This window comes from Natator depressus, chromosome 7 (genome assembly GCF_965152275.1).
Source record: "Natator depressus isolate rNatDep1 chromosome 7, rNatDep2.hap1, whole genome shotgun sequence".
NCBI lineage: Eukaryota > Metazoa > Chordata > Testudines > Cheloniidae > Natator > Natator depressus.
The window spans coordinates 101411687-101435767 of NC_134240.1; the positions used below are offsets into that span (position 1 = coordinate 101411687).

General features: G+C 38.8%; 1 protein-coding gene across 2 annotated transcripts in view; it reads right to left on the reverse strand.

Moving 5' to 3' along the window:
- Positions 1-24081, reverse strand: part of DOCK1 (dedicator of cytokinesis 1) — a 540600-nt gene that overhangs the window by 427651 nt on the left and 88868 nt on the right. For both annotated transcript variants that reach the window (XM_074959163.1, XM_074959164.1), the window contains exons 14-22: positions 23251-23375; positions 22786-22884; positions 20886-20958; positions 17553-17656; positions 16725-16908; positions 12251-12348; positions 8643-8732; positions 7967-8067; positions 6467-6601 (exon numbers count right to left, since the gene is read on the reverse strand). In XM_074959163.1, coding sequence (XP_074815264.1) covers positions 6467-6601; positions 7967-8067; positions 8643-8732; positions 12251-12348; positions 16725-16908; positions 17553-17656; positions 20886-20958; positions 22786-22884; positions 23251-23375 — 1009 coding nt within the window. The remainder of the gene's footprint in view (positions 1-6466; positions 6602-7966; positions 8068-8642; positions 8733-12250; positions 12349-16724; positions 16909-17552; positions 17657-20885; positions 20959-22785; positions 22885-23250; positions 23376-24081) is intronic.

A 24081-nucleotide genomic window follows, 5' to 3' on the forward strand; every position in this document is an offset into this window, starting at 1 on the left:
ACAGGTGGTGCTAGTCATCTTTAAATCCTGCCACTGTTGTAAGGTTCTTAATAGGCGCTATGCGAGGAGAATTAATGTGGCAACCCCCTTTCCACCACCAGCAAACACCCTGCGTGGGAAGAGGGGAGTTTGCATTAATTGATATGGAATATATAGGCTAAAGGTGTTAACATAACTCAGTTACTGTCTAAAATTCAACAGTGTTAAACAAGATTTGCTATACATGCAATTTAGCCTTCTTAGGACATGGCAAACACACCATTAAACAGCCTTTTTATTAAAGATAAAGAAAAACAGTTACAATATTTGACACGTAAAGTATTAAATAAAGCATTTATTTTCACAATATTCCTGGTTCCTTTTCTTTTTTTTAACTGGAGAGAGTTTTTAGAACTCCTTGTGAACAGCCTTTTAGATGGTATTAAAGATGGTAGTAATTGTTTTTTGGAGGAAAAAAAAATGTTAGTTGAAATGGGCTGGAGCTGTTGTGCTGCTGATAAATCTTGATTTCATTTTATTTTAGGTGGTATTTGGGATTCAGCGGGAGCTGACAGATGTTATTTGGGTCTCTCTCTCTCTCTTTTTTTTTGGGGGGGGGGGGGGGGCCCAGTTTGATCAGGATATTTTTCAGGATTAGGAAAAAGAAGGTCTGGGGTCTTAGGAGATGGTGGGAGTAGTAACCATGATGGTGAGGCTTGATCCAACAGCCCCCCCATTGGTTTTTATAAAAGATGGGTTTTTTTAAGGACTTAAAAAGGAAGTGATGGGGGAATAGTCCATCCCTTCTTATTTTGTCTATTAATTAGGGTTAATATCTGACACACTAATTTTGGTTTATTAATTTTTGGACTTGCTTTTTGTTTAACCAGCATGATTTTAATATAGTTTTTGAGTTATATTAGTAGCCTTTTTGGTTTAGACTAATTCAGGTTTTTTTGTTTTTATTTTTTTGCTTTTTTAACAACATTTGTTATTATAGATTTTTGTGATAATTAACTTCTTCGTACTGTTTATAGATGAGTATATAATTAGGGTAAATGTGTAGGCTTAACTATTGAAACAGAACTAATTCACAGGGGCCACTCTACAGACCAGATACACTAGCAGGGAGTTCCTCCAGTGCCAGAGGATCTCTGTTGGTGCTTAAGGCCAGATCACAACTGCTTTGTGCCACCTCAGTGATGCAAAAAGGACGTAACCCAGCTAGAGAATTTGGTCCAATCTCTAAATATGGCAAAAAAGTGACTCAATTCCCAAACCTCCTTTCTATTTTAAATGCAACATGGATTTTGCCTAGAATGAAGGGGGAAGGGTGAGATGACGAATGCTTCTATGTCTAACAAAAGGAAAGCACCATTACCATGAACAAATTTCCTGTAGAAACTTAAAACATACTGTTTGTTCTGTGACAATCTCCACAGCTCACATTTAGCAGGGATGCAGTCAATAGACTTCTGAGAGCTCTTCCCATTTAAAGAGCTTCAATTAAAGAAAGTATGACTAGACAGGTTTAATATATGCCACAGAGGGAAACAATAGTTAAGGGTGCATGGTATATAGGAGACAGAAGGGCAGAAGGCCAGCGAAGCATGACATCCTTGTCAAGTTTAAATTGTGGTATTTATAAAAATGGTTGTGGGAAGCACCAGAAATGTTTCCCATGCACTATACATTCAGTTTTTGATTGGCTATGGGCCTATTCGAGACATTTAGTCCCAGGCCTCTTTCTCCATCAAGCTACGTTCTATTTACATCAGGTGCTGAAATGCCCCTTTGTTGTATGTCATCATGATCTGTCACAGTAGCTATCAAAAAAACATAAGAACGGCCATACTGGTTCAGTTCAAAGGTCCACCTAGCCCAGTATCATGTCTTTCAACAGTGGCCAATGCCAGGTGCCCCAGAGGGAATGAACAGAACAGGTAATCATCAAGAGATCCATGCCCTGTCGTCCATTCCCAGCTTCTGGCAAACAGAGGCTAGGGACACCATTCCTGCCCATCCTGGCTAATAGCCATTGATGGACCTATCCTCCATGAACTTATGTAGTTCTCTTTTGAACCTTGTTATCGTCTTGGCCTTCACAACATCCTCTGGCAAAGAGTTCCACAGATTGACTGTGGTTGTGTGAAGAAATACTTCCTTTTGTTTGTTTTAAACTTGCTGCCTATCAATATTTGTTCACTTCCCTTTTTTTATCTTCTACTTTACCCGCTGATTAAACTGCATCAGAAGAGAGACTTCTAACTTCAGCATATGGTTCCGCCTTTCTAGGGCAATGGGAGCATTATAGGTAGGCATTTTACATATTTAAACCTTAGTCTGATTTCTTCATAATTGAAAACATCACATAAGATTTATTTAAAACTCACGATGGAGAATCTATATTACAAATTCCAAACGAGGAACAGGGATACTTTTTTTTTTTAAAAGTGGTGCATGCTACATTACACTAAAAATTATGTCTATTATTTCTAGCATAAAATGCATATTCCTTGGGCGCCATAAAGCAGCTATTAAAATAGTACACAAGGGAAAATGAAAAAAAAACCAGTTATTATACTGTAATATTTTGCTCTGAAAACTTTGCTTCCCAACTAGAATTGTAGGCTATGCAGCACAGATTATTAAAATTATATTTTAGGAATAAACTAAGAAATTGCAATGTTCCCCTAACAAAAGGAACTGTAAAGCTTAACAGACCGTATCCATCAATACATTTTACAGATACATGAAGCTGGTTAAGACAAGAAAAAAAAAATCTTTGTGCTTTAGTAAATCCTGAGCACCTGCAACTCCCAATGACGTCAGCTGGAGCAGGGCCCGTACATTTATCTGACACTGTAGTAAACTTGGCATACGGAGGGCATGTGCGTATGTTTGTTGTGCAGTACCAAACACAGTCAGCGTGTTCAATAATAATTTATTTATTTAAGAAGTTATTATTGGTAATAACGCCTTTTTAAAAATCTTTTTCTTTAGAACAGGAACTACACTTGCTTGTTAAGTGTTTCACACTAATACACTAGCACTGAGACCACTTCTTTTAAGGACAGCCCCTTAATGCCACAGTTTTAATAGTTCTAAATAATCACCACATATTAGCCAGGGTTTCAGCTTTACAACTGAGAACCAACTGTTGCACCATTCCAATTTAGTAGCTTCTCTGATTAAACCCTTATCATTCAGACTTGTGATTTCCCAGTGCTAATGCATTTTGAATTAGTGCTTAGCACCAGGAAATCCAACGGCAAACACTAAGGGATCATTTTTTTCTGTAAATCTCATCTGCAGTGAGAGATAATTATTTTTTTTCTTGTAAAATGATTTGTAAGACCAGAAACAGAATAAGTGACAGTCAGTACCTTATAAATCTCACAGCAAGATTATTATTGAAAGCAATTACATTGCCTAATGTATAAAAAAAAAAAAAAAAAAACTTGGTGACGTTGTTAACTTCAGAACTCTACATAAATCCCTTGTAATAACCTTGTTATATCCTATAAGAAACAGCAAAAGGGTTACATTAAAGGTTAAATTAAGACAAATACATAAAAAACTTGCTTATTTATAGGTTTGTATATTTGGTGTAAGCAATTCCATGATAACTTTTAACTTGCTGGAAAATTCCTGTACTTAGCTTTATTGGTGAATATTGACTTCAGGCATGGCAACAAAGTTACCTATTCAAGTCACAGAAAATTAAACAAACTGGAAAACAGCATGCTAGAAAGGTTGAGATTCTCCCCTCCCATATTAAAGCCAAAGAAATCTCCTCAAGGATTTTCTCATGGAGAAGCTCCACATCATTCTATTGGAGGAAGAGAGTGAGAGGGTTTGCTACTCCCTACAGAAAAACCCGACCCCAAACCTCACAGATACCCTCAGTATCTGCAGGAGGCCATGGTCAGCCACAGTGGCTCCCTCCTACTCCTTTGGCCATGGGAGCTTATGAGAACCTCTCGGATAAGGGGTTCTCTGTGAAAATGCTAACATTTTGTCATAAATTGCATTAGATTTAAGAGGGGACATTTTGAATCCTCTCTTCCCTCCCTCCACGCCCTCCCCCACCGTGCAGGACTTGGAATGAGCATAAAGCCATCTGCAGGGTCCTGGGGAAGGGGACTGTCCTGCAGAGGCCCCAGAGTTGCATGCAGATCATTCTGATATCAAAGTGATTTACATCATGATTTAAAATCAACAAACAGGAAACCTTGATTGAAAATAAGAATTTTAACCTTGTGGTTTATTTGTACTTAAGTTATTTTCCTAAATAAAGGTTCATTCTCTTTGGTTGGTATAATTCGGTACAACTTTTTGCTAGCCATGAGGATACACTATATCTACACGTACATATTTAAGTAATTAGAGAGTTTTAAGTACGTTTATTCAGATTCTTAATTTTTACTTTTTTATTGTGTTAGAAATGGCGAATGATGCATTTTTATTGACTAAATTAACTTTTTAATCATGATTTACTCCTCAAGCGACATTTGGTTAGAAATTGGAATTCAATTAAAATGCACAGAAACAGCCTTTTAATTTTTTTTTTGATTAGTTAAATAAAACTACCTTAAATGTGCTAGATGCACAAGGAGAAAAGTTTATCAAAATTAGTTTGTAATACAAAAGTTAACTTTTTAAACAAATCAAGTATTATCTGCTAGGGAATTGACTTGATTGCTTCTGATCACCATGTCCTTCAAGATTTTAGAAAAAGTAGATCTCATCTCCTTACACCTTATTTTTATTCATAGATTGGAAGAGGAAATCTAGCTTTTCTGCGTTTTCAACTACCAATCAATCAATCAGTTTCTCAACTTTAAATGAACTCGTCATTGAACTGAAATGAAAAAAATTCTCTTTCTGCATCTGGAGAGAAAGCCAGTGCTGTCAGAGTGGCATGTCAACAAACTCTGGTTCCAGGTGCTTAGCCGGTGACTTCCCCCAGTTCATTGGTTTGACTTTCTTTAAAACTTCAGCACTAAACATACTGCTTCAATATTATTGTTTTTATTTTATTTAAATGATTTTAAAAGATTATAGTAAGTTGAGGCCTTAACAAAGGTTAGCATGGGAAGGCAGCCTTAACTGTGGCAGTTATTCTTGCTGTAATTAGAGTATTGGATGTTGTAGTGAGGTGTAACAACTTTATTAGCATGGGTTTTGAACGGCTATGTTACTTACAAGTGGCAAACCAATGAGTTATGCTGGTCATCTCAAACAATTCCAGTCAAACTTATAAACCATACTACGTTAGTATGAATTCTGCATATGTTACCAGGAACACTATTTTAGAAATGTTTTGAGTGTCTTAAATTTATTCATATTTAAATTCTTTCATTCTCATGGCTAGGATTCCTTAGTTTTTAATCAACCTATACAAACAGAGGGGAGAGAAAAGTTAAGCCTAACAATCACCTCAGGTAGCACAGAGATATCTAATAGTGTCATGGTTTTGTGATCCAATAGCTCAAAACAAATATTGTGCATGCCACTGGAAATCTGTGAAACTCGCATTGGCATCAAGATGGTAATTATCCAAATATTAATGCTACTAATGGGATGCAGCTCAGTAACCGTCACTGGTCCAGGGCTGACTTTTGCTAGTTCCTCGCCTCAGATTACTGTAACTTTTTCACCTGGTTGGAAGATATTCAACCTTTTGCAGGGAGGCAGAAGGAAGCTTTTCTCGAGGCCACATCATTGAGGGTTCACTAAAATCAATGAATTTATAAAGAATTATTTTAAAAAATTAAAATAAATACATTGTCTTTTCAAAAAACCTATTTGAAATTATGGGAACCTTCTGTTTTCAGACCCTTACAACATTCAGAAAGCTATGAGCAACAATGGAAGCGCTTATGTGCTCTTTCTAAACTGAGGTGTCACTCCCACCGTGAGGTCCATGCTTAAATATACCCACGTATATTCACTATTTACGTTTGCAAGGCTTGGCACAAGGCAGCTGAGAGAAGGACGCTGAACTAATCATTGGAGTAGTTAGGGTTTGGGTAGCTGGAAAGGGATTACTACAAGCTATAAAACCAGTAGCAGTGTGGCCAAAAAATAAACAGTAGCAATGTGTCCACAAAACCATCACACCTCACAAGGTCTTAGCACCGTCAATCTTATTCCTTCTGTCTAATGCCTATGTTACATTTTCTTATACTTTGGGAATAAGACAAATTTGTGCAGAGTAAACAAGTGCTTTATGAAGAAATAAATAATATTCTATTTACTCCACAGTACTTACCTTTAAACAGCCAGTGCCCTTATGAAAAATGCTTTGTTTCATACCAGTCTACTAGTAGGCACAACATTTACAGTAAATACAAAAAAAAGCCAGAACTCATCACAAGCGTCTCTAATTGTAATTTTTAAATAAAAAGAGAAAAATCATATTTAAGAAAGGAAAAAATATGAACCCCAAGGTTGATTTTTAAAAAAAATTGTTAATACTTACTGATTGAACAATATTCTGGACCGTACTATAAATTTGAAGATGTATTCCAGAGCTTTCATAGCTTTAAAAAGTTGATCAGTTACACCAGGTTTCTCAGCATTATCCACGTAATTTTTTAAAACTTTAGTCAGCTTTCTATTAAAAAATAATACAGGTTACTTGTACTTTTTCCAATTAAGAATTTTGCTTCCTGAAGAATTTAACAATATTAGCCACAGCTAGTGCAGATAACATTAAAGCATTTTATTATGCGAGAGTAAGGACTCTTCATTCAATTCTCGTCCTTACCAGTGACTAACTGTGACTTTGGGGAATTCCCTTAACCTCTGTGTTGCACACTTTACCTACCTACAAAATGAGCACAGCAGCATGTATTTCATAAGAGAATTAGCAGACTTAATATTTACAAAGTCCTTTGAATCTTGAGATGTTCAGGTGAAAGGGGCTATGCAAGTGCAAAGAATTATCATAAATATTTGTGAACAGATTTCTAAATGTAATTCTATTTAAATCAATAGCCCCTCTGGGTTGCATCTAGTATCCTTGCATATGGCTTTACTTTGGAGCAGTGACAAAATAGATCCTGTAAAACTTGCCGTTTCAAAATTATAGACAGTAGCAGTTGACATTAAAAAATGACTTCGTCTCCAACTTCGGGATTTTTTACATTTTGTTTCTACAGACTAACAAAATTACCACTTCTATAGCCTCAGTTTTCTTGACTAGAAATCACTTTTTAAACTGGAATATAGACAACTCCCAGTTTTAAAATCACCATCTTTAGTTTTATTTTAAATATACTATGAGTGATATTTTTAAAACACATATAACCCACTGAAGCTAGTGAAGACCTAATTTTGTCCTTATTACTTAAGTGAACACACTTCACACATTTTCTTCCCACATAGATCATAAAAGTAATTTGGCTACCAAACTCCATTCCGAGGAAGAGAAAGTTGCCAAGCAAAGCTATCCATTACTGTTTTTGTATCCAACAATAACAGTCTGAAGTAGCAAATAGCAAAAGAAAATTGAAGGGTTCTGTTTTTGTTTTGTGGGTTTTTGTTTTTGCTTAAAGATGACAACGGTGTACACATAATAGAAGATAAGCAGAACACCACTTTTACACTGTAAGCAAGATGGATTTTAATTTTTTCAATATTTATTATTCCTTGCACAAGCATAATTGGCAGTTGTCATGTTTTGTTTATGATACTTTTCTCCATAAACATGTCTGAAATAGTTCAAATCACCATCTCATTAAAAAGGATGAACTATGGGCTTCATGCCTCAGGATTGACAGCACAGTTACTATTAATTCAGATTTGAAAAACGAAAGCAGAAATAACTCCTACTCAAAAAACAAAAAAAACCCATGTTTCTTTATGTTTATAGGTGAACGCCTATTTAAATTATGCAAAAGGAAATGTGAACACCATCTGGATACTCTGTACAACGTTTTCATTAGAAAAATATTTTAAAAAAAACAAAAAAGCTTACGTGTAGGCTAAAGTAGCACTGAAATGTTTCTTAATGTAGGTTTCCAAGACAGGATTAAAATGCTGAAATTTTCTGTCAGCAATCAGTCCAATGATAAATACCTGTTAAATTAGTATAATTATTCCATTATCCACAAAATCTTTGAATTTCTATATTCTCATGAGCTAACCAGTCGAATCATTTCAAACGAGCCACACTAATAACATACAGGGGACACAGTCACAGACTGACCTTAGTTAAAAACAACAATCCTACTGTTCTATTTACTTTACCAGCTTTCTGTTCCTAACATAGGAATGGTTCTCTCTCTGCCCCACTACCACTCTTCTACTTCTACCGGTGTCCCAGCACAGCAGGTGGTCCACTATATGCTTCGCCATTTCTTCTGTCTCTGACACTGTCAGCAGAGCGCTCCCCTTACACTTGTCTTCAATCACTATGATGCAGTGTGTCAGAACCCTCAATCACTGTGATGCAGCGTGTCAGAAACCTTCATCCCCTTTGAATTAAAGCCCTACTGGGCGTTTTAAAAAAACCCACTTCAAATAAAACAAATTTCAAAAGGTGATTTGCAGGTGATAGGATGAATATCATTTATGAAAAAGACCATAATTAAATCTATACATCAATAAATTACATTTTAGCCAAATACCTATACACAAACAAGTCAACTTACCAAAGCATCGAACACCAGGGTGTCAAATGTCTCACTCTCGGAATTCTCCATCATTATGTTAAAAAGCGCATCTAGTGTATCTTGTAGGAACTGCAGATAAATATTCAGTCACTATATTTTACAGGAAATTTGAGATTAAATTTCCCAAATTGATATGTTACATGGATCTACATACTAATTTTTATTTTTACATTATACAGAATATAAAAATAAAAGAGTTAGTTGGAAAATAGAACAAGATTTTTTTCCCACATTTTGTTTTTCAGTGATTTTTTATAAAATTTAGTATTTATATATCAGAGTTGGCCAGAAAATGCATTATCTCCCCTCCCCCCAAACACACACACACAAGAATACTTGAACAGAAACCTTTACTTTTTATAGTGAATATACCAATAAAGTGTTTCAGGATTCAATCTTAACATACTGTTATTAAAAAGAATCATGCAATTTTTGAGAAATGATCATCTATCAAAATACAAAACACAAACAAGCAAGTCAGACTCATGCTAAATAAATCAAGTAGTACTCAGATGCTTTGAAATTATCTTGACATTAACAGAAAATACTACATAGCTATTTATGGCTCCATAAACTCTCAGACCCACAGCAGTTAACTAATAGCATACATGCAGGCATGGGAAATACCACACACAACCTTCTCCCCCCCCCCCCCCCCAACCAATAAAACCTACAGGCCTCTATCACTGTAACTGAAGAAGAATCTTCACTAGACAGTTAGCAGGACACCCTGATCTGCACAACATGAAAGTAAAAGCAGATTCGCAAAGGGGACTTGATGTAAGCACAATGGAAAAAAGTACTCTATAACCATATAATGTAATATTCCTTCCTACCATGGGCTAATAGCACATAGGGTTGGAGTTCTTCAGGTTGCATGATGCATTTAGTTTTACCAACCAATAAGTCTGTGTCTGGGCAATTTGTGTTACTAGATGGACAGAAAAAACATCAGCTTCTCCCAGGCAGATTAACATGTGAATGTATCACCGCTCAGATTCAGATTTTGGGGGAAAATGTAGTTTTATGCAGCAAATGCCTTTTGTCTCTGTTGAACAGGTAGGCAGTCTTCTCCTTTAGCGGGACTCCAGTTTAGGGATGGAGTAAGCTATTTGTTTTGTCAAGAGATTTTATCGGGGGCGGGGGGGGAAATCTTCCATCAACCAGAGGAGTAGAGTAGACTCTTTTGGGATTGGATCTGCCACAACAATGAAGATGTGTAAGAGCTTATGAGATCACACTCAGGCTGCTTCTTGGGCTGTTCAGCAGACTCAACAATGCTCAACAAGAGACTCATTGTTAATGATCACAAGCTAACTTTTATTTAATAACCCACTGTAATCCTCTTTTGGCCACCAATTTCCATCCCAAGGAATCTGTAACCACAATATGATGCTACTAAAATCTGGAGGCAAACAGCACAGAAGAGAAAGAGCTTACAACATCATTTCCATATGGGCATGCAGCTTGGGGCAGAAATCAGCTTTTGACTTCACATTTTAATTTTTAGAAGAACAATGTGTGTCTTGCAGTCATACTCATTTAATTAGGGGAAACAACATGGCAGTTCACACTGCTATGCATTTAAACATTTACTTTTTAGTGGGAGTGAGTAAAGTTTTCCCAAACATATGATGGTTTGATAGCATGGCTAAACTCCATTAAAAAGAAAAGAGAGAGATGAAAAGGTGCCATGACTCGATGTTTTCTGCACATGTGGGCATCACACACATTTTCTTGCATTTGTAGAACTCATGTTGTATGAGCAGTTTTGAACACATGCAATGAGGACTTACAATGATGACTAGAAAGATTCCAGGCTGTCCAGGCCATAGAGGGTAGGAGTACCCCAAGAAAATTATTAATAGCATCTTTCTTGCTACAGATTGTGGCAAGGCTTTGGAGACTTGCAGGAGGACACATTCATCAGGGAGGGATGTCATGAATAAGGACTACTGCTCTGTACTATTGTGTCCATATAACATATATGGAGAACTCCATTATAATGAGAATCTCCATTGAAAGAAGATAGCATTCATTCTACTACTACTGATGTAAAATGAGAGTCAAACATCCAACAAGTCTCTTATATGTTCACTATGTGTCAATACTAGTACAGAATATAATGATATTTTGATGGAGATTTATGAATCATTGATCATTTATTAACAGAAAATTTGAATATTCTTGATCAAGAAGACATTATTAAAAATTATGTTATTGAAAATTGGAAGTAGTTTAAAGGAAACAAATGAGGGGAAGGAAAAGGAATAGTTAAACTAAAAATGAATAATAAATATGCAATATTATACAGACTAAACTACTAAGATATTTTTCTTGCACTGTAGAAACAGTAGGCAATGGTCTTTTAAACAAGGAACTAAGAAAAAGACCAACATATCAAATAAGAACTCTTCAGTCATGGGCAAAAATTTAATTGATGCATGTCCCTATTAATAATGGGAGCTTTTTAATGGACTTCAGTGAAGCTAAGATTTCACCTGCTCTGTCTACAAAAGTGTGTGCGGAGAGGTGGGGGAACAGCAGTGTGGTGGGAGGGGGAAGAGAGGTTCACCTAAATATTGTTTTAACTTTCCGTTGTGTGACATTCTGTTATCTTTCTGTAATCACTGGGCACGCAAGTATTTGCCTCGTGTATACTCTCCAAGGTAATTTGGAGAACAACGAAAATTACCCATAATAACGTTAGTTGGCAGTGAGCATCAGCACTGAGCTATGGCTCTCAAGTAATATAAGCCAAAAATGTAATAAACAAGGCCACTCTGCAAAGTCCTATTTAAGACACTATTTTTTCCTTACTCAGTAAAGAACAATGACTGTGGTCTCAGCTGTGCGAAGTTTCCTTAAGATGAAGCATTCATTAGTGCTTTTTTACTTTATTTGAATTTTAATTTGGTTAATAGAAGCATAAAGGCCCTTAAGGTTCATCTACTCTTGATATATTACTTCTGCTGACATTATTGGATTCGATTTAGTACAATGTATTCAATAAAGTCTAAGCCTACTGTTTTCCACAAATAAACCTGTCTTTATGTTGGTCTCTACAGTCACTCAATGCCCTTATGGCCTTGGCAAATGTAAATTACTTGGCTCAGCTACATCTTCAGCAGGAAACATAATTAAAAAAAATATTAGCACCACTTGCTGAAATGTGGTACTTGCACTCCACATTCAAACATAATAAAATGCACTTAATATTTATTTAGAGAATTGAACTTTTGCTATGCATTTTATTACGTCACAATAATTGAGGCACTCTCCCTCAGCAATAATTTCAAGAAGTTTTGATTGTACTGTTTAAATAAAAATCCCTTTTGGCATTTAAATGTGCATATAAAAGCAAGTTTACTGCAGTATTCAAAATATCTATATTTTAAAAACCTGTGCATTACACATCTGTATTTAAAAGTAGTTCCTTACTTTACAGGGGTGTTGTGAGGACTCATACATTAAAGATTGTGAGGCACCCATATACTACATTAATGGGGGCCATATAAATACCTAAGCTAGAGGAACGGAAAAATTAAAATATCAAATTCATTAAAAAAATTTAACTTGTTTCTTACCTTAACCACTTCACCACCATCAACTTTCATCAGCTGTCTCAAATTCTGCTGCAGCAAGTTTGTGTTAGATCGCCATTTCAAAAGCCCCAAGAGATCCACTGTAAGTGAGAAAAACATTCAATTATGATGTGTTGTAGGAGTTATGCTCTCATTCACATTCCATGACTATATTCATAATAAATAAAAACTTCACTTCCCAAGTTAGTCATTTTTATTGGCTGTTTACATATTTCACTACTGTATATCTGCATTGCTGAAATCTGGTATGACTATATTCCTACTTTCAAGTGCATTTACTCTGAGAATGTCATCCATGGAAACTTACTTAAATTCAAAATCAATAGTAATTATGATAAGGAAAACTTTGCACTATAGCATACAGACTATGATTTCTATTATGAAAGCACTGCCGTTTTCAAAAAAGTGGATTACATTTACTAAAGGTACTTTTAGAAAGAAGGCTAAGCAAGTGCTGGTTTCTCAAATCTCAACACTTTGGTTCACCCAGGAGCTATCAAACAATAACTCATACAGTGCAGGTCAGGTTTTCTTCCACAATCATTTCTACAAGTTCGAGAGTTCCCTTCAGGTCTTCAGCCCATTGCTGGAGCCTCACTGCCCTAGCCTGGTATGAGGGTCAAAGAGCTGGGGAAGGAGATTATCTCCTTGCTGTGCCTCACATTAAGATTCCCAACTCCATTTCCCAATTTCTTTATGGGATGCCTTCCCCTCAGTCCAGTTTCAACTCCGGTTTATCACGCCACTATACACCTGTCACCTGCTAAATAGCAACAACCCGAACAGGACCTTCTGACCCATTCCACCAGGTCCCTGAGCTGCAGTAGGTAAGGTAAAAGCCCTTCCTGCCCTGACCAATCTAGCAGTGAAGACAAAACTCCTTCCCAGTCCCAATAAAAGTGACAAGCGCAATGCACACAGCAGACCAAAAAAACAACTCGGTTCTATTCTAACCCAGCAGTGACTGGGGCTCATATACTCTCCCCAGGGTGAACAAGGGTCAGTGGCTTAGCTTAGCCCTGCTAGCCAGCCCACCAATTGCTTCCCCCACTCCACCACAGCCCCATCCCTCTCTCAATCACAAGGGAAAGGGAAACCCTTAAAGGAGCTATACCCTTACTCCTTACCCCTCCAACCAGTCCAGATCTCATGCCTTTGAAGCTGCTGAGGGTGCATTCTTCTGTGACTTTTAAAATAAAAAAACCTGCAGAAAATATTTTTAAGGCTAATAGCTGAAGAGGTGATCTAGCAATGTATTTTGAGAATGCAGCAGATGTATACGTTAGATATCCCATGGAAAAAAATAAAGTACATAACTAACTAATGTACATAATAAATGCATCAGTTCTTTAAATCATACAACAGTACGGCAATTTACTATGAAAAAAAACGGTACCTCTGAGTAGTATTCCTCCAAAGGAAAAGGTCAAGCTCTTACTAGACAGGGTTTTGTTTACAGAATACTTAAATAATCAGTGGAGTAGTATAATTTTTGAGCATCAACAAATGTTTCAAGGCTATTACCCTCTCTAAAGTGAATGCCATGACACTACGTAAAGAGAAACATTTATAAGTTGAAGGTGAAAGAGACACTGGTTTGGCTGAAACAGATTAAAGTGATGGTGAAGGAGAGGAATGGGGGGAAAAAACCTTTCATAAGGGAAGTGCAAGCTAAAAAAGACTGCCCCTTAAGAGATACAAGTAGGACAGTAGTAAGTGAAAAGTATTATTAATTCAACTGGCAATAAAATATAATTCCAAAAAAATCAAGAATGGGGTTTTAGGGGACTTACTTTAGCCACTGGATTAATATTTTTTCAGACTCGGTAAGAGCTTGCTTATAAGCTATCTCCTATCTCACTTCCTTCTTGAGATTCAAGTAGGTTCAGCATCCAACAAACTCCCCCAAAGGAGGGAGGACAATCAATCATTCTGGAGTTTTTTTCAGGAAATGTAAAACATGAGAAAACTGGTCACTTTAATCCTGGATGTCTCTCTTAATTGCAGGTTCTTTGTTAGACTTGTCAGGAGTAGGGGATGGATTCTCCAGCTAAATGCTGGACAACAATCTGGCCTCAATGCCTTATCTTTACTGATTCTTATCTTGAAATAATTAGATTGGCATAAAGGAGGACGAGTCCACTCCACAAGGGAGAACCCTGTTTTAGCATCCTAGACATGTGCCTGCATCATAAGCTTGTCAGCTGTCTACATCAGATGAAGTTGAAGGGGACAAGAGACCAACAAGGTTAGAAATCTCAGAGACAACTGCACACAATGGCCGAGTGTGTCTTGGCAAGAGAAGGAAAGAGACTCCATCAGACCATGTTTCAATATCCTGCTATTGCACTGGTCTCTCATGCCTATTCAAATGTTAACTACGAAAAAATAGAAAATGGCCATGTCTGCTCAGAGAAACGAACAAAATTCATAATTTCAGTGCCCAACATTTGCTACTTAGAGATAATGATCAGATGTTAAGGACAACACTCAAGAGTTGATAGACAAACTACATCTGAGAGGCACTGTCGCTGAAGGAATGGAATTCCAAAAGAGCATGTTGTCAAACATGTATCAGAATACACCAATATGCAATATAGAATGCAATGCAAAAACAAAACCAGACATATCATGATTAACGGACATATGGGAGGTATAAAAGCTGAATTTCAAAACTGTTCTCTCAGTCTTAGTATTCACTATATTTACTCCATGAAAGTCCCATTAACTTATTGACCAAACTTCTGAATATTACTAATATTAATTAGTAAACACATAAGAAAAACTGTAACAACAAACATCACTAATCACAAACTACAATAATGTGTCCAGCAGTGCGACCCTCTATATTGGATTCTGTGAGCTATGTTTTATGAAACTATAAAATTACTGTGTTATCATTAGGATGTTATCATATATTTGGGTTGCAATTAGAATTATTGCTAAGTATCTCCTTATACCATAAAATTGGTTGACTGCAGTGAATCTTATGTGCTTTGAATATAAAACAACAGGAATGTGTTTCAGAGATGTCAAAAAGTACTGCAGTATAATTGTGAGGTGACTACGAAGTCATCTCAGACCTGTTATTTTTCTATTTGGATAGGAAACTGAATAAAGAATATATTTACAGGACAATCTTAATGGTTGCTGGCAGTAACACATCACTCAGTATTGTACGCTTTACATAATATGTGTATTTATAACCACTTATGTAAAATACTAGTGAAAGCGGGGTACAGATCAACACAATCATTCATGGTAGTAAATCCACTGAAAGTTTTAATTAACCTGTGTCAATTCGATATTGAAGTATTCCAAAATACTATGCGTATGAACTGTCAATTAAGTTAAACTATCTCAAAGGCACAGATGCAACCTAATTTTTGAAAGAGAGGACAGAGAAATTACATACCGCAGAGGACTTGTGTTCATTAGGCTAGACCCCTCTAGGATAGGTTCTTTCTGGGCTCCAAAGTCTGGGGTCCCACCATACACCACTAAAATAGCCAGCCTCCAAGTACTACCTGATCCCTCTCCCCGTGGTGACTCCTATAATGACTATCACCCCCAGATGACCTCCCCTACCCCATATCCTGAATCCTATCCACTAGTCTAGAAGCAAGGAAGGACGCTGATCACTCCATGGGAACAGAGTGAAAACAAAAGAGCTGGCTGGAGAAGAGGGTCAGCTGCTCCAATGACCTGTGAGCTGTATCAGTGACTGCCCCAGAGGCTGCCAAAGGAGCATGAAAAGCAGGTCTGAGGCTGAAGGGTTTAGAGGAGATACTATGATACTAACCACATTCCTGCCACTCCATGCCCAATCCTTAAACTCCAGCCATGGGGCACATTCTACAGAGAAGGTGAGGCTTGGCAACTTCTTCCTCCTCCCTCCCAGACCCTTCTATCCATCCCTGCTCTGGTCTCTGTACCAGACACAAAAAGAGGGTGGAACTTGTTACTTGGAGAACCCTGCACACACAATGAAAATCATATAAGGCAGCCCACTGGGGACCACAGCCATTCCACCACCCTCCTTACCAGCTCTTCTATACAAAGAGACACTTTGAAGGGATACTAGGTATGTGTTCCATCATCCTCTCCCACATACCTGTTAGCACCCATGCTAGAAACTGTAAAGTTTTAGATAAAGCCTGTGGTGCCCTGTTTTACACCCAAAAGGACCTTGGCTTAAATGGGTGTGGAAGTGTTTTCTCATCCCTAGGCACAGCTGGACTAAAGCATATAGGCTGAGCAAGGTTTGGATGCTATACTGCCAATTCTCATACTGTACTTGTGCTGTGTTTAGACAGAACTGTCAATCAAAACCCTTCACAAGCAGTATAGAATTCCCTTAATAAAATAAAACAATACTACATTCCTTCTTCTCTGATAAATGGGGGGAAGTTAAGGGGATACGTGGGGTGGAAAGACATTTCTTCTATTAACTCACCATTCTGAGTGAGTTTTGTTGAACAAACAAGAGTAGAAATCTGGAAAGAATCTTTGCTGATGGTGCAACTTCCAAGGCTTTGCATGCTCTTCCCAGTTGTGGCATGCCCTTTTTCTTCCAATTCTATTTTAGTGGATGGCAAGCTTAAATACGTTGAGGCATCCTCCAACTTCTTTGCTTCTGCCTGCAAGATTTTTTTTTAATCAAAATACAACATGATAAATAATTAAAATAATAAAGAACAAAGTTATATAGTATATTCTCAAACAGGAATAAAGATATTTATCCTAAATCTCTATGTAACTATTTACGGTCGCTGTACTTAACGTTTGTTGCCGTTTTAGAGAAATTTCAGGTTAAAGTTTGTTTGTTTTTTCAAAAAGCCCTAACCAGATCTAGCACCTACATGGTTTGGAGCAGGAATGTGAAATTTCACATGGCCAAAGGCGTGCTTTTTTTGCTCTCCCATGAAAATCCATCCATATGCAGCCAAGTTACAAGCCCTACAAAATCACTATTTCCACATATACAGTACAACTTGTTCAAGACCTGTCCCTCAATTTTCTGAATATCCCAATTGTATGGTACACGCTATTGGGTTCTGCTGAGCCCTCTGGGCATCATTCTGAAGGAGCCATACAGAAATGAACCTCCATTACCACCATACCTTTTACGTTTCTACTGCTTGAATCTGCTAACAATGTTCTTTTAATACAGAATTTTGCATGTACTTACAACTAGACTGATATGTAATAGATTCCATAAAGTGAAGGTTTCACAGTAACCAAATCTGTGCAAGGACTGAAGCAAATTTCTTCAAAATTATACCTTGTACACTATAAGATCATGCTCTCCATCCCTTAAAGTTGTTCCATCGTATCTCATCAGCTTCACAAATGCTAACGCAAATATTTTCTCAGACTTATCTTTGGCTGTTAAAAAAAATAAGACACATAGAGTAGTTTAAGTAATTGATATTGACAGAGACACTACTCCAATATCTCAAGGAAAGATCATTTAGAAATGGCCTGACAGTGATAAGGGTTCCCATATGCAGGAAAAGGGCTAAGAAACTTAATAAGGATGCAGTCCTCGATAAACATGACACAAACTAGATAGTAAAATAAAGATTTTCAAACACAGGTGCTTAAAACTGACATCTTTGGTAGCTGCTGGGCGCTCAGTACTTCTGAAAGTCAGGCTGCTTATGGATTTAAAAGGCTAAATTAAGGCACCAATGTTTTAAAATCTTGACCTACATTTTTATACAAATCCCAAAATTACTGTTTGACAAAGCAAAAAGTCGGTATCTCTTATATCTGGAATGATGATATTTTGTCAGTTAGTTTATTACTACTACTTATTATTTGTATTACCGGAGCACCCAGAAGCCCTACTTATGACCCAGGACCCATTATGCTAGCCCTTATACCAACAAAGAACAAAAAGATGGTCCTTGCCCCAAAGCAGCCCACACATAAGCATCTTTAATGAACGCCTGCCACATAATTTCACTGCAGCAGAGATGAGGAGGTTACTTACCTGCAACTGGAGATTCTTCGAGATGCACGGTCCCTATTTGTATTCCCAACGCAGGTGTGCATGTGCACCATTCGCTGAAGCCAGAAGGTTTTCTGCAGCAGCATCCGTTGACCCCAGCATCCATTGCCTCGTGTTCCAGGAGAGGTTGTAAGAAGCCATGTGAGCCGACGCACACTCAGTCACCCTCTTACTGCTGAATAGGGCTGTGCACAGCACGGGGGATGGTGGATGGGTATTGGCATACAAATAGAGACCACACATCTCGAAGAACCTGCAGTTACAGGTAAGTAACTTCTTCTTCTTTGAGTGAAGGTCCCTAAATGTATTCCAAACACGTTTGAGTATCAAGCAGTGATCAGCTTGGAGGTGGGTGCCAGGATGTGAGAGTTATTGCCCATCTGAAGGATGGCAAGGCCCACAGTCACATCTTCGGCTGCCCCTTGGCCGATGGCATAGCAGGCGGTGAAGGTATGTAGAGAGCGGCCAGGTTGCCACTCAGCAGATATTGTGCTAGGGGACGTCCACCGGGGGGCAGAGATGATTGCTTATGCCCTCGTGGAGTGGGCCATAATTCTGCCAGGCGGTGTGGCATTGGACTGCACACAGCGCTCTGTGATCCACTTGGATATATGCTGTGAGGAGAAGGCCAGGCTCCTCAACCGCTCAGCAGTGGCTATGAGAAGGTGTGGAGAGGAAGGCACAGGTTTCTGTCTAGGTAGAACGCGAGTGCACAGCAGATGACCAAGGAGTGCAGAGTCCTGTGAGCGGCAGTGACATGCAGTTTAGGATGGAAGACCGGAAGATGGATAGACTGGCTGAGGCAGAACTCAGAGACGACTTTCAAGAAAAACTTACGGTGAAGGTGTAATGAGATTTTGTCCTTACGAAAGACCATATATGGGGGCGGGGATGGGGGGATGTCAGCCATCATGGCCGCCAAGTCTCTGACCCACCAAGCGGAAGTGATGGCCACGAGGAAGATGACCTTCATGGGTAAGTGTGAGGGGGAGCACATGGCCAGGGGCACGAAGGGAGGTCTGGTGAGGGCAGAGAGTACAAGATGGAGGTCCCAGGGAGGGGTAGGTTTAAGGACCCGTAGAAAGCTGTTCGTCAGCCCTTCATGAAATCAGGCAATGATAGGTTGAGTCAACACCAAGTAGCTTTCCACCGGTAGGAGGAAAGCACTAAGAGCTGCCAGGTGGTCCCAGACAGAGCTAAGGCCGAAGCCTGAGGTCTTAAGTTTTAAGAGGCAGTCCAGGATAAGGGAGACAGAGACATCTTTGGGGGGGAGACAGTGGCATTGCACCCAAGACGTGAAACACTTCCACTTTACTGCGTAGCAAGCCCGGGTGGAATATCGTCTGCTGTGCATAAGTATGTGCTGCACTGGTGCCAAGCAGGCATTGTCTACATGCGATCCCCACCGAAAAACCAGGCTGTCAGTCAAAGCAGGGCTGGGCTGCGATGTCGGACTCTGCCCTGGTCCTAGGTAAGAATGTCTGGCAGATCAGGGAGACAGATTGCAGGGGCAGGCTGAGAGTCTGAGTAGATACTAGGAGGGCCCTGGCTCGGTCGCAACAGATCTTACACAGAACTTGGAGGAGAAGGGGAATGGAGGGAAAGGCATATCAGAGACCACTTTGACATGGAAGGAGACAAGCATCACCCTGGGAATCGTAGCCCCTGGCACCCTTTGAGCAGTAAAGGAGTAACTTGCAGTTTTCACAAGTGGTGAAAAGGTCCCAGCGAGGGGTGCCCCAAGCCTGGAAGATGAAACAGTGAGTGGGGTTGTGGAACTCCCACTCGTGATTGAGGTACCAGGTCCAGCTAAGCCCGTCTGCCAGGGAGTTCTGCACACCCGGGAGGTATGCCACATGGAGTGTGACATATTATCCAAGACAATCATATATAATACCTACATCAAATGAATACTATCACAGTCAAAGTAAATCCTTCTTCTATTACTAGAACAGCAATTGCTAACATATGGAAAATGCTTAGTCACAAGGCATCATTCTGGAGGGCTCAGAGTATGGCTAAACTGCTAATGATTTTAAAGGAAAATCAGTGGGAGCTACAGGAAGGCAAATAGCTTGCATATCCAAACCATAATTTGAAAACAAACAGCAGGTCCGTATCAGAACCAGGATTAGAACCCAGGTCTAAACTGCCTTACATACACAAGACCACAGTGTCTCCCAACCAAGTCAAATTCCCTGTCTCCATTTTCCTCATCTGAAAGAGGAGGATCCTCACCTACTACTTACCTACCTACCCACCCACCCGTGGGCCTCTTGCTTAAGGCAAAGCTGGCACTTGATTTATTTACTGGGTCTCTCATTTGGTGACTTGGGCAGAAAAAGTGTATAGGAAAGAAGGCATGAGGGCTATCAGGATAGAGGAAGATAGAAAGATAGAGGGAGAGGAAACAGTGGAAAAAGGACAAGTTGTACAGCACCTAGTACAATGGAGCTCCTAGGTGCTAGGATAATAAATAAATAGTAGTAGTCGTAGAAGCACCTCATCCCCACACGAAAAGCCAGAAACAATCTCTCCATTACAGCAGATGCAGGCACCAGGAATTGACAGGCGCACCAGGGGAAAGACTGAAGTACTCACAGTCCTGTGATGATCTGTGACGGAATGTAAACCTTAAATGACTGCGGTTCACATCTTCAATAGGAATTGCCACCTTCACAAATTAAGACAGGAGAGAGAAATAAGACCCATGACTTCAGATAGTTTTTACCAATACCAGACGTTCACAGAGGTTCTTCAAATGTATTTTCTGCATTTTCAGAGAGAGTAATGTAATTTTAGCTTTCTTGCATTTCTAATAATTTGCTTGGCTCTTTCCAAACGAGGTATTTAAAGACCAGCATGACTTTCCCATGAAAGGCCTTTAAAGGCCCTCGCTCCCTTGGAAGAAATCTCCACTCCCTCAGCCATTAGCAGATTGGGAGAGAGCCACGCCTACTAAGTTCCCCATCACATGACCTTATGGGACTAGCAGGCAAGCTACACAAGGGACCCCGAAACCCAGCAGCCCTCATCCCCCACCAATATCTGAAGCAGCCTCTTCGACACTGCTCTTCAGGGCAGAGCCTTTACACAGAGAGCCCTTTACGTAGAGCCCTTCAGTTCTATGGACATATTCACATCATCATCAACAGACATTGTATTCTTTACCTCTCAGATGTTGAGAGTTCCTCTCACCTCAACTAATAAGACCCCTGACATTTACACTATAACTACATAACTTTCTAGACCAGTCTCTCTCTCTGATCCAGGTGGTTGCTACTGCTGCTGTCAACAACTGTCACTACTGTCAATTCAGTTTAACTGACTAGGTCTCACCGTACCGCCTGTACTCGTAGCCCTTTTCTTGACCTCACCCCGCCCCCACCTTCACTCTCACAACATCGTCTTCTCTCCACTATCTAAATATCCAGTGTACCCTAACCTGTTTATAATTATTATTATTAATAACACACCCTCAACCACCTCATTTGTACAGACACAAAGTTATATCATTAAAAACTTCAGCTTAAAAACAGTTCAAGTAAGTCACACCAAGATACACAAACCTAACCAACCATACGATCTTATGACTGTCTTACATTCCCTTACCCCATCCATTCACTTTTTCCCCCTGTAAAAGGCCACACACACCTAGGGTGATGCATTAAATAAATAAATAAATTTTTAAACAAACTCAAAAGTCTATATATTTCTCCCCTCGGTATTCAATTAGAGTAGTCCTATTTTCTTCAGCATATTGAAATTTGGACTGCATGTTGCTGATCTACATGTCTGCAATTCATTCTGCCTCACCACAACCATTTTCTGTGGGTATGTCTATACAAAAAAAAAAAATCCAAGCAGTGGGTGGGGAGGGGTTGCACTGTAGATGCACTTAATTCCCACAGCAGCTAACTCCTGGCTGCAACTGCAATGAGAAAGCCTTCTTTTTTGGAAAGAATATCGAGAATGAAAAAAAAATTAGCCAACTCTCCTTTCAATTAATATTCTTTCCAGCAATAACAGCCAATATGTGTCTTTCAGAAGGCTACCCCTAGCCTCATTTTTAATATTAAATCTTTGGCACCTAGCTTGGGGAGTTGTTACTATGGTGCTAATTTAGCATCATTAGCATAATGCATCAGTAAACTCAGCATCCCAATATACTTACTCATGAGTAAGTCACTACAATATACGTTTACCATGATTTCTTTGTACTGTTGTTTACAAAAGAAAGTTATCCTAAATAGATGGTGGAATATCCCTGTGAAAAATCTATTTTGACCACAAAGATGGAAGAGTAATTTACATTCTATTCAATGCCAATGTTCCTTAGCAACCTTGAAAGGCTTTGCTTAGCTGATTCCTTTTACCCTTCCTACAATTGACCACATTAATTCCCTTCAATTTTGTTCTTAAAGATTTCTTATTAAAAACTATTCTCATTTTATTTTAAATTAACCCATTATGAGGAAAATTATTTTATCATCATCTGTACCTTGACAGTCTCAAACCAGCGAGGCTGTTTCACTTGGTAATAGATCACTGATTTGTATTCCGAGATAGCGTCATCACCAGCCCCAGGAAAAATCACACTCTTGAAAGACAAGGAATAAAAACATTTACCCACACATACATACCCATCTAACAGAGAACAAACTAACCAGCATTGTCATTCAATAGTGACAGAGAGGATCCAGTAGGTACGTTAGAATAAAAGAGGTCTTATGCTCTAAGTTTATCCCTAGTTAATTTCAATCAAATTGTATGCAATGATACCACAATATTTATTTACTTATCACAAATGACAAACTAAAGTCTTTATCCTTTGGTGTGAGAACTTGGGCAAGGCATTCTTTTAAAAAAAAAAAAAAAAGTGCCCTCAAATTTTTACAAATAACAAAGATGATGATGGAAAATTTGGGCAAATAATTTCAGAGATTACATTTTCCAATAGAAATACCTCCAATCTTTTGCCATCTTCGTCATAAACAGATATTGTAACTTCTACATTCTTTGCTGTTGTTTTGCTGCCTTTGTCAAAATCTCCTTGAACTAATGTTACATAGATATCATTGCGAACATCACCTGGCAGGACAAAAAAAAAAAAAAACATTACACTCACAATGTTCATAGTAATTTTCACAGTGTGCAGTTCTGCATAAAACAGTGAAGTATAAAACCATAATAAAAGACTTTAAAGGAACACTTGTTAGGCAAAATAATCTACATCCTTAAATTTCAACACACAGTATTGAGAAGTACCACTGACTAGTGTCTTACAACAATATGTTCACCTACAACTCATACTGAAGGCACTACACTAACAAAGCATGACCAGTAGTATTGTTAACAGAACATGTGTGGGCTGAGGCTAAGCCCTGGTCTACACTGGGCGGGGCCGGAGGGGAGGACAGAAGAAGAGGAAGGAAATCGATCTAAGTTACGCAACTTCAGGTACATAAATAACGTAGCTGAAGTAGATGTACTTAAATCGACTTACCGTGGTGTCTCCACCACAGTGAGTTGACTGCTACCACTCCCCAGTCAACTCTGCCTGCGCCTCTCGTGGCGCTGGAGTACAGGAGTCGATGGGAGAGCGCTCGGGGATCGATTTATTGCGTCTAGACTAGACGCGATAAATCAATCCCCGCTGGATCAATTGCTGCCCGCCAATCCAGCGGGTAGTGAAGACATACCCTGAGAAAACATACCCCCAAATCTTTGTTAGCAAGATTTTTTAAAACCCCAATCTACCACAGTAGTGGAGGTGAGAGTGGTGCAAGAAACTTAA